Source organism: Pipra filicauda, unplaced genomic scaffold, assembly GCF_003945595.2.
Source record: "Pipra filicauda isolate LSUMZ 115617 unplaced genomic scaffold, ASM394559v2 scaffold285_size1263560_pilon, whole genome shotgun sequence".
NCBI classification, from domain to species: Eukaryota; Metazoa; Chordata; class Aves; order Passeriformes; family Pipridae; genus Pipra; species Pipra filicauda.
This window is the reverse complement of record NW_024104404.1, coordinates 1,121,324-1,134,347: the sequence shown is the minus strand read 5'-3', so window position 1 is coordinate 1,134,347 and position 13,024 is coordinate 1,121,324. Positions and strand designations below refer to the sequence as shown.

Genomic DNA, 13,024 nt, shown 5'->3' with positions numbered 1-13,024 from the left:
GCGGGGCGCGCCTCTCGCGGGACTACATTTCCCATCATCCTCCGCGCGCCCCGCCCCGCCCCGCGCGACGCCATTTTGTTCCTTGGCGCAGCCTGAGATGGCGGTCGGGCCCGGGCGGTGAAGGTCCCGCCGTGCTGAGGGCAGGGGGGTCTCGCCGCCCCCCGCCCGCCCCGCGCCGCGCTGGGGCCGCGCCGGAGCCGCCGGTCCATGGCCAGGACGCGGCCCCCGGCGCCATGGACCTGCGCACGGCCGTGTACAACGCGGCCCGCGACGGGAAGCTGAAGCTGCTGCAGAAGCTCCTGGGCAGCCGCAGCCGTGAGGAGCTGGAGGCGCTGACGGCGGGGCCCGGCGGCGGCGGCGGCCCCGGGGCGGGCAGCACCCCGCTGCTGATCGCGGCGCGGCACGGGCACCTGGAGGTGGTGGAGTACCTGCTGGATCACTGCGGGGCCCGCGTGGAGGAGGGCGGCTCCGTCAGCTTCGACGGCGAGACCATCGAGGGGGCCCCGCCGCTGTGGGCGGCCTCGGCCGCCGGGCACCTGGGGGTGGTGCGGAGCCTCCTGGACCACGGCGCCTCGGTGAACCAGACCACGCTGACCAACTCCACCCCGCTGCGGGCCGCCTGCTTCGATGGGCACCTGGAGATCGTGCGGTACCTGGTGGGCGAGCGCGGGGCCGACCTGGAGGTGGCCAACCGGCACGGGCACACGTGCTTGATGATTTCGTGCTACAAAGGGCACCGGGAGATCGCCCGCTACTTGCTGGAGAAAGGGGCCGACGTGAACCGGCGCAGCGTGAAGGGGAACACGGCCCTGCACGACTGCGCCGAGTCCGGCAGCCTGGAGATCCTGCAGCTCCTGCTCCGCTCCAAGGCCCGCATGGAGAAGGACGGCTATGGAATGACCCCCCTGCTCGCCGCCAGCGTCACCGGCCACACCAACATCGTGGAGTACCTCATCCAGGGGGGGCTGCAGCAGGAGGAGGCTGCGGGGAGCCAGAGCGGGACCTGCGCCTCGGGCGGGAGCCATCAGAGGGGCCGCGGCGCCGGCAAGGAGACTCAGGGCTGCCAGGAAGAGGGGGGTGAGGGATGCGGTGCCTCGGCTTCCAGCCAGGACGAGGTCCCGACCGTGTTCTGCACTCGAGAGGCGGCTGTGGAAGCGCTGGAGCTGCTGGGTGCCACGTTTGTGGATAAGAAACGTGACCTCCTGGGAGCCCACAAGTACTGGCGGAGGGCGATGGAGCTGCGCTGCGAGGGCGGGAAGTACCTGCCCAAACCCGAGCCCCGGCAGCTGGTGCTGGCCTATGACTATTCCCGGGAGGTGAATTCTCTGGAGGAACTGGAGGCCCTGATCACGGATCCCGACGAGATGCGGATGCAGGCGCTGCTGATCCGGGAGCGCATCCTGGGCCCTTCCCACCCCGACACTTCCTACTACATCCGCTACCGCGGCGCCGTCTACGCCGACTCCGGCAACTTCGAGCGCTGCATCAACCTGTGGAAGTACGCCCTGGACATGCAGCAAGGCAACCTGGAGCCTCTCAGCCCCATGACTGCCAGCAGCTTCCTTTCCTTTGCCGAGCTTTACTCCTACGTGCTCCAGGACCGCTCCAAAGGCACTTTAGCCACCCACCTGGGCTTCTCCGACCTCATCGGGGTGCTGAGCAAAGGGGTGCGGGAGGTGGAGAGGGCCCTGGTGCACGGCAAGGACCCCGTGGCCGACTCGGTGCAGTTCACCAAGACGTTGGCCATCATCCTGCACCTGGTGTTCCTGCTGGAGAAGGTGGAGTGCACCCCGGAGCAGGAGCACCAGAAGCGCCAGACCATCTACCGCCTGCTCAAGTGCAGCCCCCGGGCCAAGAACGGCTTCACCCTCCTGCACATGGCCGTGGACAAGGACACCACGACGGTGGGGCGTTACCCCGTGGGCAAATTCCCGTCACTCCACGTGGTGAACTTGCTCCTGGAGTGCGGGGCCGACCCGGACAGCCGCGACTACGACAACAACACCCCCCTGCACGTCGCCGCCCGCAACAACTGCCCGCTCATCATGAGGGCCCTGATGGAGGCCGGGGCGCACATGGATGCCACCAACGCCTTCAAGCAGACGGCCTACGAGCTGCTGGACGAGAAGCTGCTCACCAAGAGCACGATGCAGCCCTTCAACTACATCACCCTCCAGTGCCTTGCTGCTCGAGCCCTGGACAAGCACAAGATTCCCTACAAGGGGTTCATCCCCGAGGAGCTGGAAGCCTTCATTGAGCTGCACTAGGGCACGAGAGTTGATGTCCCCCAGCCTTTCCCTCGCCTGTCCCACCCCATGGAGGTTGAGCAGCTGGAGGTCTCGGGCTGTCCTCAGCTGGGTGCTGGGGGCTGAGCTTTGTCCCCATCTGTCGCCGCAAAGCTGGCGAGTCAGGGCAGGGAGGAGGAGGCTCGAGAGCTCACGGCTGTCCCTCGCTGTTGTCACCTTCAGGTACCAGCTCTCTCCAGTGCGCTGTGTCCACAGAAGGCCACAGCCCCTGCCCTTTCCCGTCTTGTCCTGAGAAGGAAGGAGAATGGAGATTCCCTGGGACTTGCTGCCTCTCCCGTTAGTGCTGGATTAACTCAGTGTTCAGCTTTGGAGCAGCTACACACCCCCCACGTGCTCTGGCCCTCCCCAGCCCACACATCCAACACACAGAAAGCGAGTGAGGAATAAAATACCTTCCAACTAATCCCTTCCCCTCCCTCTTGTCAGACTGGGGACAGCACAAGTCCAGCAGCTGAGGGGCTCGTGCTCTGCTGAGGGAGTTCCTTGCATGGCACAGGGCTGGGTGTGCTGAGGATGGGGTTTTTTTCTCTCTCTTGGTTGGCCAAATGGTGTTTTAAGGCCTGAGATGTCCATGATTGTGCATAAAGCTGGGATGTTTTTTCTCTCGTAGAGCCAGGCCCTATCTATGCTGCAAGACTTCTCCAGTCCTGTAAGATAGAGGAAGGTCAGTTCTGGTTATACAGTTTCATCCATAGATGTCGGGGTTTATGAATGGGGAGGAAAAACTTACTTTAAAACCAAGTTGAAAAACGTGATGTTCAGGCCCTTGGCTCGCCCATTCCACACCTCTGTGCTCCATTCCCAGTGTGGAAGTGCTTTAGCTCCAGAGGTCAGCAGGGACTGAGCTGTGAGGGTGGATGTGGCCAGGTTTTGGAGCCAAAACAGCACAGTCTGAACCATTTCTGAGGCTGTAGGAAGCCCTGTAGGGCAGGAGGTACCTGTAGTGTGGGGATGCTTGGGGGGGTTATTTAAGCAAGTGAGTGTTTGTGCCATGTTTGCACCGGGGTGGGCTGGAGGAAGAAGAAACAAATGAAAGTTTAAGGTACCTCCTTGTCCTTTGGAGGTTTTAGTGTCATCTCCTTGGCCTCTGTTAATTATCCCATGAATTAAACCTCCGTGCAGTGGGTTCTTAGCAGCTGGTTTGGGCTTTTGATTCTTTTTTGTTTTGTTTTGTTTTGTTTTTCTCAACTTTTCTGAGGATGGTGCTACTTCAGAGGTGGAATTTGAAATCTCACCTGGCTGCTGTTTGGACAAGCTCCTTCCTTGAATTAGGATCTGCACACACCTTGGTTTTTAAGGCTTTTAGGGCAGGTTTTTGCCTCCACGAGCAGAACCCTCTGTGGTGGAAAACAAACAGTTTCCAGCGGTTTGTCCTCGTGCAGGGGGGGGTGACAGGGCTTGGGCACCCTGTGGCTCATTTCTTGGCCCTGAGCAGGGTGGGAAGCACAGCTGGGGAGGGGGGAAGCAGCTGCCTTGGAGCTTTGGGAAAGGTCCCACTTTTGGGAGAGCAGACCCCTGGCACCACCTGTGCTCTCTGTGCTACTGAAGCTTCTCTACTTGTATTTATCAGCCTCAATAACCAACGCTCTCTGCCCCTTCAAGATATTGTAGAGCTGCCGTTACATTTTTGCAGTGTTAACTATAACATTTATTTATAAAGCAAGGAGGTTTAACTTGAATTGAGCTGTAAAGTGCAGAGTTAGTTTAGCTGCCTTCTATTTTTGTTGTTTTTTTTGGTTTTTTTTTTTTCTTTTCTTTTTTGGCTGAAACCTGACCTAAACTGCAGGAATGGGATTTGTTTCCTTTGTGAGCTGATGAGCGCTCTTAACTTTAAATAATAAAACAAAAAATGGCTGCTAGAATGCAAGTGCCTTGGACTTCTTCCTGGGAAGCCTCTATTTCCAGCTTGTTCCCCAGGGATGGGACACTGTGGGTATGGAAATATGGGGTGTTTGCAGTCAACAGGTGTGATGGATTCGTTGTTACTCCTGGGAAAAAACTAATCTGTGCTGCAGTGGCAAACATTTCCCTTGGAAAAGGATAACACTGACACTGAAATGACACCTCTCCTTATATATTTTGCCTTGTATTTTGATGGAAATGAAAGAGTGTGAAAGGATCTGTGTTGATTCGGGTATTGCCTGCCTTACACACAGTGGGCACAGCAACCAGAATTTATGTTATCAGTTGATATTTTTCAACCCCAAATCTGTTGGTGGGAGGGCAAAACCGGAGGGATTAAAGGTACTGGAGTTAGTTCCACACAAGGATCTGGGTTTCCAAAAATGCTTTAGCCTTCCCCAGTGTCTGCAAATCTGTGGGAAGGGCTTCTCCCATCCAAATATTCCTCCTGTGCTCCAGGTGATCTTCAGGTGTGTGGGAGAGCAGGGGCCAGGCAGGTACAGGGAGCCAGGTGGCCTCAGGACAGAGGCAGTGGCTGATCAGTGCAATTCCAGCTGGGAGCAGAGAGATGGGAAGGGAATTATTCCATGCAGAAGCCACCCTGGAGCTGGGATCCTGTGGTCAGGGAGCTTGGGGATCGAGTCAGGTACAACAGCCCCAAGGAGGAGAATATTTTGTGTGATAGAAAAGGCTTTGATTTTGTTTTTAATTATTATTTTTAACACATAAATCATGTGTAATTACACTGAGGGCCCAGCAATTAAAGGTTGATAGTAATTACAGGGTGGGAGAACTCACTGCATGATTTAGGGGTAAATACACTGAACAGGCCTCATTTATTGTAGGTGTTGTCTGGGCCAGCTCTGTGTGGGGCAAAACGTGGAGTTGTGGGGAGCAGGGCAGTGTTTCAGGGATTGTTTTGTTAATTATATTGGACAGAGAAGAGTTTTGTTCCACTGGGGTGGCTGCAGAGCCTGCTGTACCCCACACATCCTCCCCTCTCCCTTTCTGTGATCCAGGCACACTGGATGTGGCTGTGCTGAGGTTGTTTACAAGCTGGAGCAGCTTCCAGTTGCCTAATTTCATGTGATGTTTATTTATAGCAGAAGAGGAGCTGGGGAAGGAGGGAGATGTGTGTGTTCTCCTGAGGGGAGGGAACTGTCCTGCACCAACTGCAGGGAGGCATGAGTTGCATTAACACAACACCTGTTTAACAGAAAATAGAGAAATAAAAGGAATTTGAGCACTTGGAGGGGTCCAGCAGGCTCTGGAAAGAGTAGATGAGTTAATCTGTTGTCACTGGGTCCTGCAGAGCTGAAATCCAAACCGGTTGAAAGCTGGGAGCCAACAGTGGTGGCATCTTCTAAACACCAGGGCTGGTCTGTGGTTCTTGTGCTGCACAGGATGGGAGAGTTTGGTTTGGCCAGGCCTGATGGCTTGGGCTGGAACTGAGGAGGTCCAGGAGGAGCTGAACCTCCTTGGAGAGGGAAGGAAGAAGACAAAAACCTGTGGACAGATCCATGAGAAAGGACCTGTGGCCTCCAAGGAGGAAATTCGGTGGGATTTAAATGCAGAACTGTACCAGCCACTGCTTTGGTGCAGTTAAAGAGCAGGGACACATCAGCTCTGGGTTCCCAGCTCAGAGCTTGCCCTGGAGCTCAGGCAGTGCCCAGGTTCTCCAGGATCCCCCTGCAGACATCCTGAGGGACACGAGCTGCTGGAAAATGAAAAGGCAGCAGTCGCAGCTCTCCACACAGGGTGGGAAGAGAGGCCTGTTCTCCTTCGTGCTGGTCCTTGGTGTCCTCAGAGGAGCCAGAGCTGAGGAGATCCCTGTTCTCCATGCTGGGGGTTCCTGTCTCAGTGTCAGCTCTGTCTCTAGGCTGGTCCTTGTCTGGGGGGAGATGCTGGTGCACAGGGAGCCTGAGGTAGAGCTGGAGAGGGAGAGAGAAACCTGGACACTGTAGAGCCCAGTGCCCACTGAGCAAGGATTAATGTCAGTCTGAGTCTTCTCTGAGGACTTACTAATGTGTCTCATACAGGGGTTGGTTGTGAGGCTTCCATGGTTCTTGGACAAGCAGTACAGTCCAGAATTAGGCCCTGTGAGGGCCCAGCTTGGGCAGTCCCAGGTCCAGGATGGTTTGTTGGGGTCCTGAGCTTTGGCTGCTCTGGGCTTGGAACGTGCTGGGCCAGAGGTGGAGTGACAGGAGCACACACCCCCCTGCAGAAACACAAACACCTGGACTGGCATCACCTCCCTCTGTGATCCCAGTGGCCCTCGGGATCCACTTTAACAGGGATGTGGCTCCTCAGCTCCCCCGAGGGGCAGGAATTGGGTGGGAGGAGTGGGGTGAGGAGTCAGGTGAGCCCTGCCCTGCTCCTGGCACAGGGTGAGCTGGCTCTGGGCTCTGCTCCACCCAGGGAACAGCCCCTTTCCCAGCCACTCGGTGGCTTTGGGGTGACCTCTGCTGACGATCAGGAAAATGGCTGTGCCTGGAACGCTGGAGGAAGAGGGAGGGATCTGAGGCTTTGCTCCAGGTGCCCTCCTGGTGTTAAAGCTCAGTAGGTACCTGCCTGGTACATCCCTCACCCAGGTCCTGCAGAACACCCTCCCACCCCTCAGCCCCAGCTCTCTCCAGCCTCCTGCATTGCTCTGCTCAATGCTTTTGCTTTTCCATCCCACTCTTTCCTCAAAGGCAGTAACAGAAATAGGTGGGATAATCTCAGCAGGGACCATTTTACAACAGCCAGTCTGACAGGGCCTGGTCCCACCTCCAGCCTTGTACAGGGGGTAAGAATGGAGGAGTGGACACTTGGCTTCTGCCTTCCTGCACTTTGTGCTTCCCCCTCTCATCTCACTTCCATTAAGCACTTTTTCCCCAAGCACAGCTTTGCTGTTAAGATTCTTACACCTGACGTGTAATCTCAGCTCTGTAAGTTTTCTTAAATACAAAACCACTCCTGGGAATTTTGTCTTTCACAACCAAAACCTTCTCTCTCTAGTTCCAGAGGGGAACTGGGAACAAGGATCTCTGGTGCCTCAGCCCAGAGTCCTGCAGCCTCTCTGGAGTTGCTGAAGCTGCTTTCCAGAACCTTCCAGGGGCTGATGTGAGGGGAGTGGGGACCGCTGAAAGAAAATAGTGGGACCTTTTGGTGCTCAGCACCTTGGCAGGAGGGCAGAGTGACTCCCCAGAGTGACTCCCCAATCCCTGAAGGTTGTCCCTCAAATGATTTGCTCAGTGCCATCTCCCAGCCTTTTCCACCTGACAGGCAGAACAGTTTTTCATGTATCCCTGACTGCCCTTTTTCTGATTCTGCAGGAAAGAACCAGAGAAACACAAATAAATCCATTAAAATTTATTTATAAAATCTTCAAGTAGCCCCAGAAAATCAGGAAAATAGTTTTCTCAGTAACTCAAAAATAATCACAGGGAAAACAGTCCCGGGAGGTCCAACATAAAATCGGGAATTTTCCTCTGTGCTTCAGGAAAGTGGCACCCTTGAGAAATGAGATTAGTCCCAGTCCCAGCAGAGTCACGATAATCTAGGATTTGAAATTAGTTTTGCCTCTGCCCCTGATCAGACAGGGTGCCTGGTTTGTCCCTCGCTGTCCTGTGGCCCGGGGGGGACGGTTTCCACCTGCATCGTGTTGTGGTGCCCGATCTGAACCATCCGCGCGTTCTGGATCACGATCCCTCCCGGGCCTGGCACGATGTTGTAGTGGCCTGGTGGGAGCAGTGACTGGGAATTGGGGGGACCCATCTGAGCAGGTGGGGGGTGCCCAGCAAAGGGAGGGACCGTGGGGTTGTTGGGGGGACACCACTGTTGGGGGGATGGCTCTGGTGGCCACGGCCGTGTCGCTGCTGGAAACGCCTGGGAAGGGCGGCCAAGGCTCAGGGCAGCCAAGTTCTGCTGGGCCTGCTGCCGTTCCCAGAGCAGCTGGAGTTTCCTTCTCTGCATCTGCTCCCACATGGCTTTCTTCTGACTGATCTTCTTGGGGTTGAAAGTGTTGCTCACAACCCTGGGGAACAGAGGAGAGCTCTCATCCAGGGTCACCAGCGCGCTGAGCATCCTGGGGATCTGACCCTGCTCCAGGGCGTTCTCCTTGGGTAAAAACGGGATGACTGAGTAGTGCTTGGATGGGTCCTGGATGGACTGCATCAGGGCAGTGTCTGTCTGGAACAGACACAGGTTGCACATGAAATTCTTGGTCAGCAGGAGGATCGTGAAGGCGGAGTTTTCCATCGCCTCCAGGAAGCCCCCCATGCGGCTGCGTCCGGCAACGGAGAAATCCTCGCAGAGCGTGGCCCCGTTGGACACCCCCAAGCTCTCCAGCCGGTTCTTGACCCGCTGGGCAACAATCTCATCTTCACTGGCATGCAGGACAACAAACGTGAAGAACTTGCCACCATCTGGCTCTGACAGGGACTCTGGGTCTACAGTTGGGAGAGAAGGAGGAGGCCAGGCTGGAGAGGGGGATGAGCGCAGGGGAGGGGGATTTAAGTTGGAAGGAGGTTCCTGAAGAGGAGGAGGAAGGGTTGAGGAGAAGGAACAGGCGGGAGGAGGAGGAAGGGAACAGGTTGAAACAGAAGCAGATGTAGAGTTACAGGGAATGCCTGCTGGAATATCAGAGTCCCCTATGGATATGTGAGCAGGATCAGTCCCCACTGCAGCTCCTGGGTCAGGAAGACCAGTGGGTAATTGCTTTTCATCCTGCTTTTCATCCGTGTTTTCTCTTGGAGCAGGAGGTTCTGTCACTGTGCTGGGAATATCACTGCTCTGGGCAGGCTGGATCACAGCCCCCTCTGAGGGAACAGGGAGCACTGGATGGCAGGAACTGCCCTGCAGAACCTCCTCTGGCCGGGGCACTTGGGCACCTGTGTCCTGGCCAGGATGGGAGCTGGGGCTGCTGGTCCAGCTGGATTCCTGGGGGCTCTGCGTGTCCCCATTGGGGTGTCCAGCACCGCTGGGCTGAGGGACACCCTCGGGGGGAGAGGGATGGCTGTGACAAACAACTGTTGGCGATGCACTGACCTCCAAACAGCTGGGGAGGGAGCAGCTCCCCGTGGAGCACAAGGTCCGCGGGGCCGAGAGCTCGGAGTTGCCTCCGATCGGCACCGGAGAACTTCTCACCACGTAGTCGGAGCTGCCCCCACGGAGAAATCCCGTGTCCTCATCAGATCTCAGCGTCCAAAATCTGTCACTTGGGCCCATGCTGGGAGCAAAGCCCTGTTTGTCCTGGTCCTCAGGTGGGATGTTGTTGAGCGTTCCCCGCTGAGTGTCCTGGCAGGCTTTGGTGGCAGCCTGGCAGGCTTTGTCCCAGGCCTCGGGACTGCACAGCTTCTCCTGTGCCAACACTTTGTACACCTGTGCCAGAAGTGCCATGGCACCTGCATCCAGCTGGGGAGGCTGCACATCCTCCCCATCCTCCAGTTTGGTCTGATGGACATACTGGGCTGCTGGGTTATCCCTCAAGGCGTCCAAACAAATCCTTGCATCCGTGTCTTGCCCCAGACTAAGCAAGACCATGGCTTGCAGTAACTTGCTGCTGGGCCCAGGGATCAGGTGCTTCAGTTTATGTTTGAGGCTCAGGAGTTTATCTTGTGGGACCTGGGATAGAATATTAAACACGTCCTCAAAGCTTGGCTGGAGCTCAGTGCTCTGTGCCATCTCAGCAGCTGCTGGCCCAGACCATGGAATGAAGGAGCAGGGATGGGAAAATCATCTTATGGCAAAGGTTTGTTCCCGTGTGGGGCTCGGGGATGTCCCGGGTGCACTTCTACCACACAAGCTCTTTTCTGCCCAGGGCTCGTTCTGGAACTGGGATATCTCTGTCCTGGGGAACCTGTGAGGAGAACAGAGGACAATGCAGAGAGGGTGATGTGGGGAGCTGAGGGGATGCTCCCGAGGATCGTGGAGCTCCCAGATGCTCCCTCACAGCTCACGAGTATTTTTGCCTCTGTTCTGTGCTTGTGGCTCTGCCAGCGCTCCGTGCATTATCCCCACTCTGTGATAAGCAAAGAGCATGTTCCTTACATTCATTTCACATTAATGATGACTGGTTTTAAATAACTGCTGAAATAGTGATGTATTTAGGTAAATGTGTGTCTGTCTCCTGCAGGCAGCTGGTTCCAGGGGCCTCACGGGTTCCTTGTGCTGGCAGTCGAGGAATAAAACAGGCTTGGAGGAAACCCTTTCCACTTGATAACCCCCTGTGCATCCCCTGTCAGGCTGCTGATCATGGAGTGGTTTGGATTTGGAGGGACCTTTAAGATCATCCAGTTCCACCCCCTGCTATGGGCAGGGACACCTTCCACTAGCCCAGATTGCTCCAAGCCCTGTCCAACCTGGCCTTGGACACTTCCAGGGATGGGGCAGCCACAGCTTCTCTGCCCAACCTGTACCAGGGCCTCCTCACCCTCCCGGGGGAATTCCTTCCCAATATCCCATTTAACCCTGCCCTCTGGCAGTAGGAAGCCATTCTCCCTTGTCCTGTTCGTCCAGCCCCCTGTCCAAAGTCTCCCTTGGAGCCCCCTGGCTCCTTCTCCAGGTGACTCCCCCCCAGCTCTCCCAGCCTGGCTCCAGAGCAGAGGGGCTCCAGCCCTCGGAGCAGCTCCATGGTCTCCTCTGGACTCTCTCCGGCGGTTTCACGTCCTTCTGATGTTTTGGGGCCCCAGAGCTGGGACTGGGGACATTGTATCCCCATCCTCAGCTGATCCCTGAGCCCCCGCACTCACCCAAGGCCTCCGACCGGGGTTTAATTAAACAGCAGAAGCGTCCGGAGCAGAGGAGCAGATTCCCGCTGGGACACCGCTCCAGGCGCTGCCTGAGCACTGCTGCAGGAACTCTCCCTGCTGCAGGAACTTTCCCTATTTAAAGGGAGCCCCAGCAAGTGCCCCCAAATACCTCTCGACTGTGGAAACTTTCTACTTTCAGTCTCCTCGTTTCCGCTCTCATAAAAATCCTCCAATTGCCCAACGAGCGCGGAAGTTGGAGCGGGCGGGGAGGGAAAGGGGGGGCAGCGCTCGGGTCCGATCCCCGCGGGAGCCGGGGAGGGATGGGATGAGCTGGGAAGGGAAGGGATCAACCGGGAAGGGAAGGGATGAGCCAGGAAGGGAAGGGATGAGCCTACCTGCAGCCAGTCCCGGTGCCCGGGGCAGGCGGAAGCGGCGCGGGGCGATGGGCACGAACGGGGCGGAGCGGGGCGGGACCGGGGCCCGGGGAACCGGGACAGGGGCAGCTCCTCCAGGGCTTGGGGACCGGGACAGGGGGCAGCTCCTCCAGGGCTTGGGGACCGGGACAGGGGCTCGGGGAACCGGGACAGGGGCAGCTCCTCCAGGGCTTGGGGACCGGGACAGGGGGCAGCTCTTCCAGGGCTTGGGAATTGGGCAGGGGCTCGGGGAACTGAGATAGGGGATAGCTCTTCCAGGGCTTGGGGACCGGGACAGGGGGCAGCTCCTCCAGGGCTTGGGAATTGGGCAGGGGCTCGGGGAACCGGGACAGGGGGCAGCTCCTCCAGGGCTTGGGAATTGGGCAGGGGCTCGGGGAACCGGGACAGGGGGCAGCTCCTCCAGGGCTCGGGGACCAGGGCCGGGTCTCGGCGACCAGGGGACAGCTCCTCCAGGGCTTGGGGAGTGAGGCCGGGGCTCGGCGACCAGGGGACTCCAGCAGCAGCATCTCAGCCCCTCCGTGAGCCGCCACCTTCCCATGACTGGACCAGCCCTGCCCGGTGTCTCCCCTTATGAGAACGTGGAGGTGACACCAAAACATTTAATAAGAAAAAAAAAAAAAAAGAACAAAACCAAAAAGGCAAATTATGAGCTCCTCTTGAGATGTTTTGAGAACTTGAATAAAACCCTCAATCAGTAGCTTAATCGATTCGAGGTGACGATGAATGAGGGAGCTTGAAAACGTCTAATCCAGGTGTCATTCATGGGTTTGGGTACATTTCCTAACACTTCACTAACTCTGGTGTAGGATGCTGATTAATGCTAAGAAATGTGAATTTAGGGGGGAAAATGAACTTGAAGCTGCGAGTCTAAGAGAGAAATATTGGTAGCAAATACACAATAAGAATGCAGTTGTTGGTGGGGGGGATTCAGAGCAGTGGGGGCACTGCCTCTAGGAAGTGTTGGGAGTGGGATGAGCGAGGCTGGATAGCCCAGGATGCAGAGGGGTGAGGGAGAGACAGGAGTGGGAAGTGAACAGAAGCACCTGAGCCTCAGGCAGAAGTCTTGGGGACAAAATAATTAAGATATTTTTCTGCTTAAGAAAGCATGGGACCTGCTAAAAGCACTTTGTTTTTTTTCCCCTCCAGCAGGACCAAGCGGGCCAGAGAAGAGATTTGGTAAATCCAAGCTTTGAAGCAGCTCAGGTAAGGGGAAGAACTCGACACTGCAGCTTTGGATTCACACAAACCCACATGTCTTTGAACGCAGGTCACGCTTTATTCTGATGTCTGCTCAGCAGCCCCAGCACAGGGGCCATGACAGAGCACAAGTTACCAAAATAAATTACATTAGAAATTGTTACAAAGCATTGTTGGCTGGGAAAGAACCAGCACCTACACTCCCCCCCCCCCTTTTAATAACAGAATATCCTAATCCCGTGGCAGAGTAACTCCTGGGAAAACCTGCCTTGTTTGCCTGGTTGTGAAGTGTTTCAGGCCTGGAGTTACACAATAACGACCCCTGGAGTCAGCCACAGAACTTTAGGAAAGATAAGCCCCTAAAAACCGACGTGATTAAAGAAAACCCCACCCTGCTGAGTGTTTCTCCGTGAAGGAAGAAGTGTTTGGGTGATCCATGAAGAGAAACCTC

At 56.4% G+C, this 13,024-nt stretch overlaps 2 protein-coding genes across 2 annotated transcripts; one reads left to right on the top strand and one right to left on the bottom strand.

The window, feature by feature from the left end:
- Positions 1 to 91: 91 nt before the first annotated feature.
- FEM1A (fem-1 homolog A) lies at positions 92 to 4,168 on the top strand. Its single transcript, XM_039382837.1, has one exon. The coding sequence runs from the start codon at positions 234 to 236 to the stop codon at positions 2,265 to 2,267; it is 2,034 nt and encodes a 677-aa protein (XP_039238771.1). The 5' UTR covers positions 92 to 233; the 3' UTR covers positions 2,268 to 4,168.
- Positions 4,169 to 7,619: 3,451 nt separating this feature from the next.
- On the bottom strand, positions 7,620 to 9,944 carry TICAM1 (toll like receptor adaptor molecule 1). Its single transcript, XM_027724539.2, has one exon. It carries the CDS (start codon positions 9,873 to 9,875, stop codon positions 7,785 to 7,787), a length of 2,091 nt encoding a protein of 696 aa, XP_027580340.2. The 5' UTR covers positions 9,876 to 9,944; the 3' UTR covers positions 7,620 to 7,784.
- Positions 9,945 to 13,024: the final 3,080 nt, after the last annotated feature.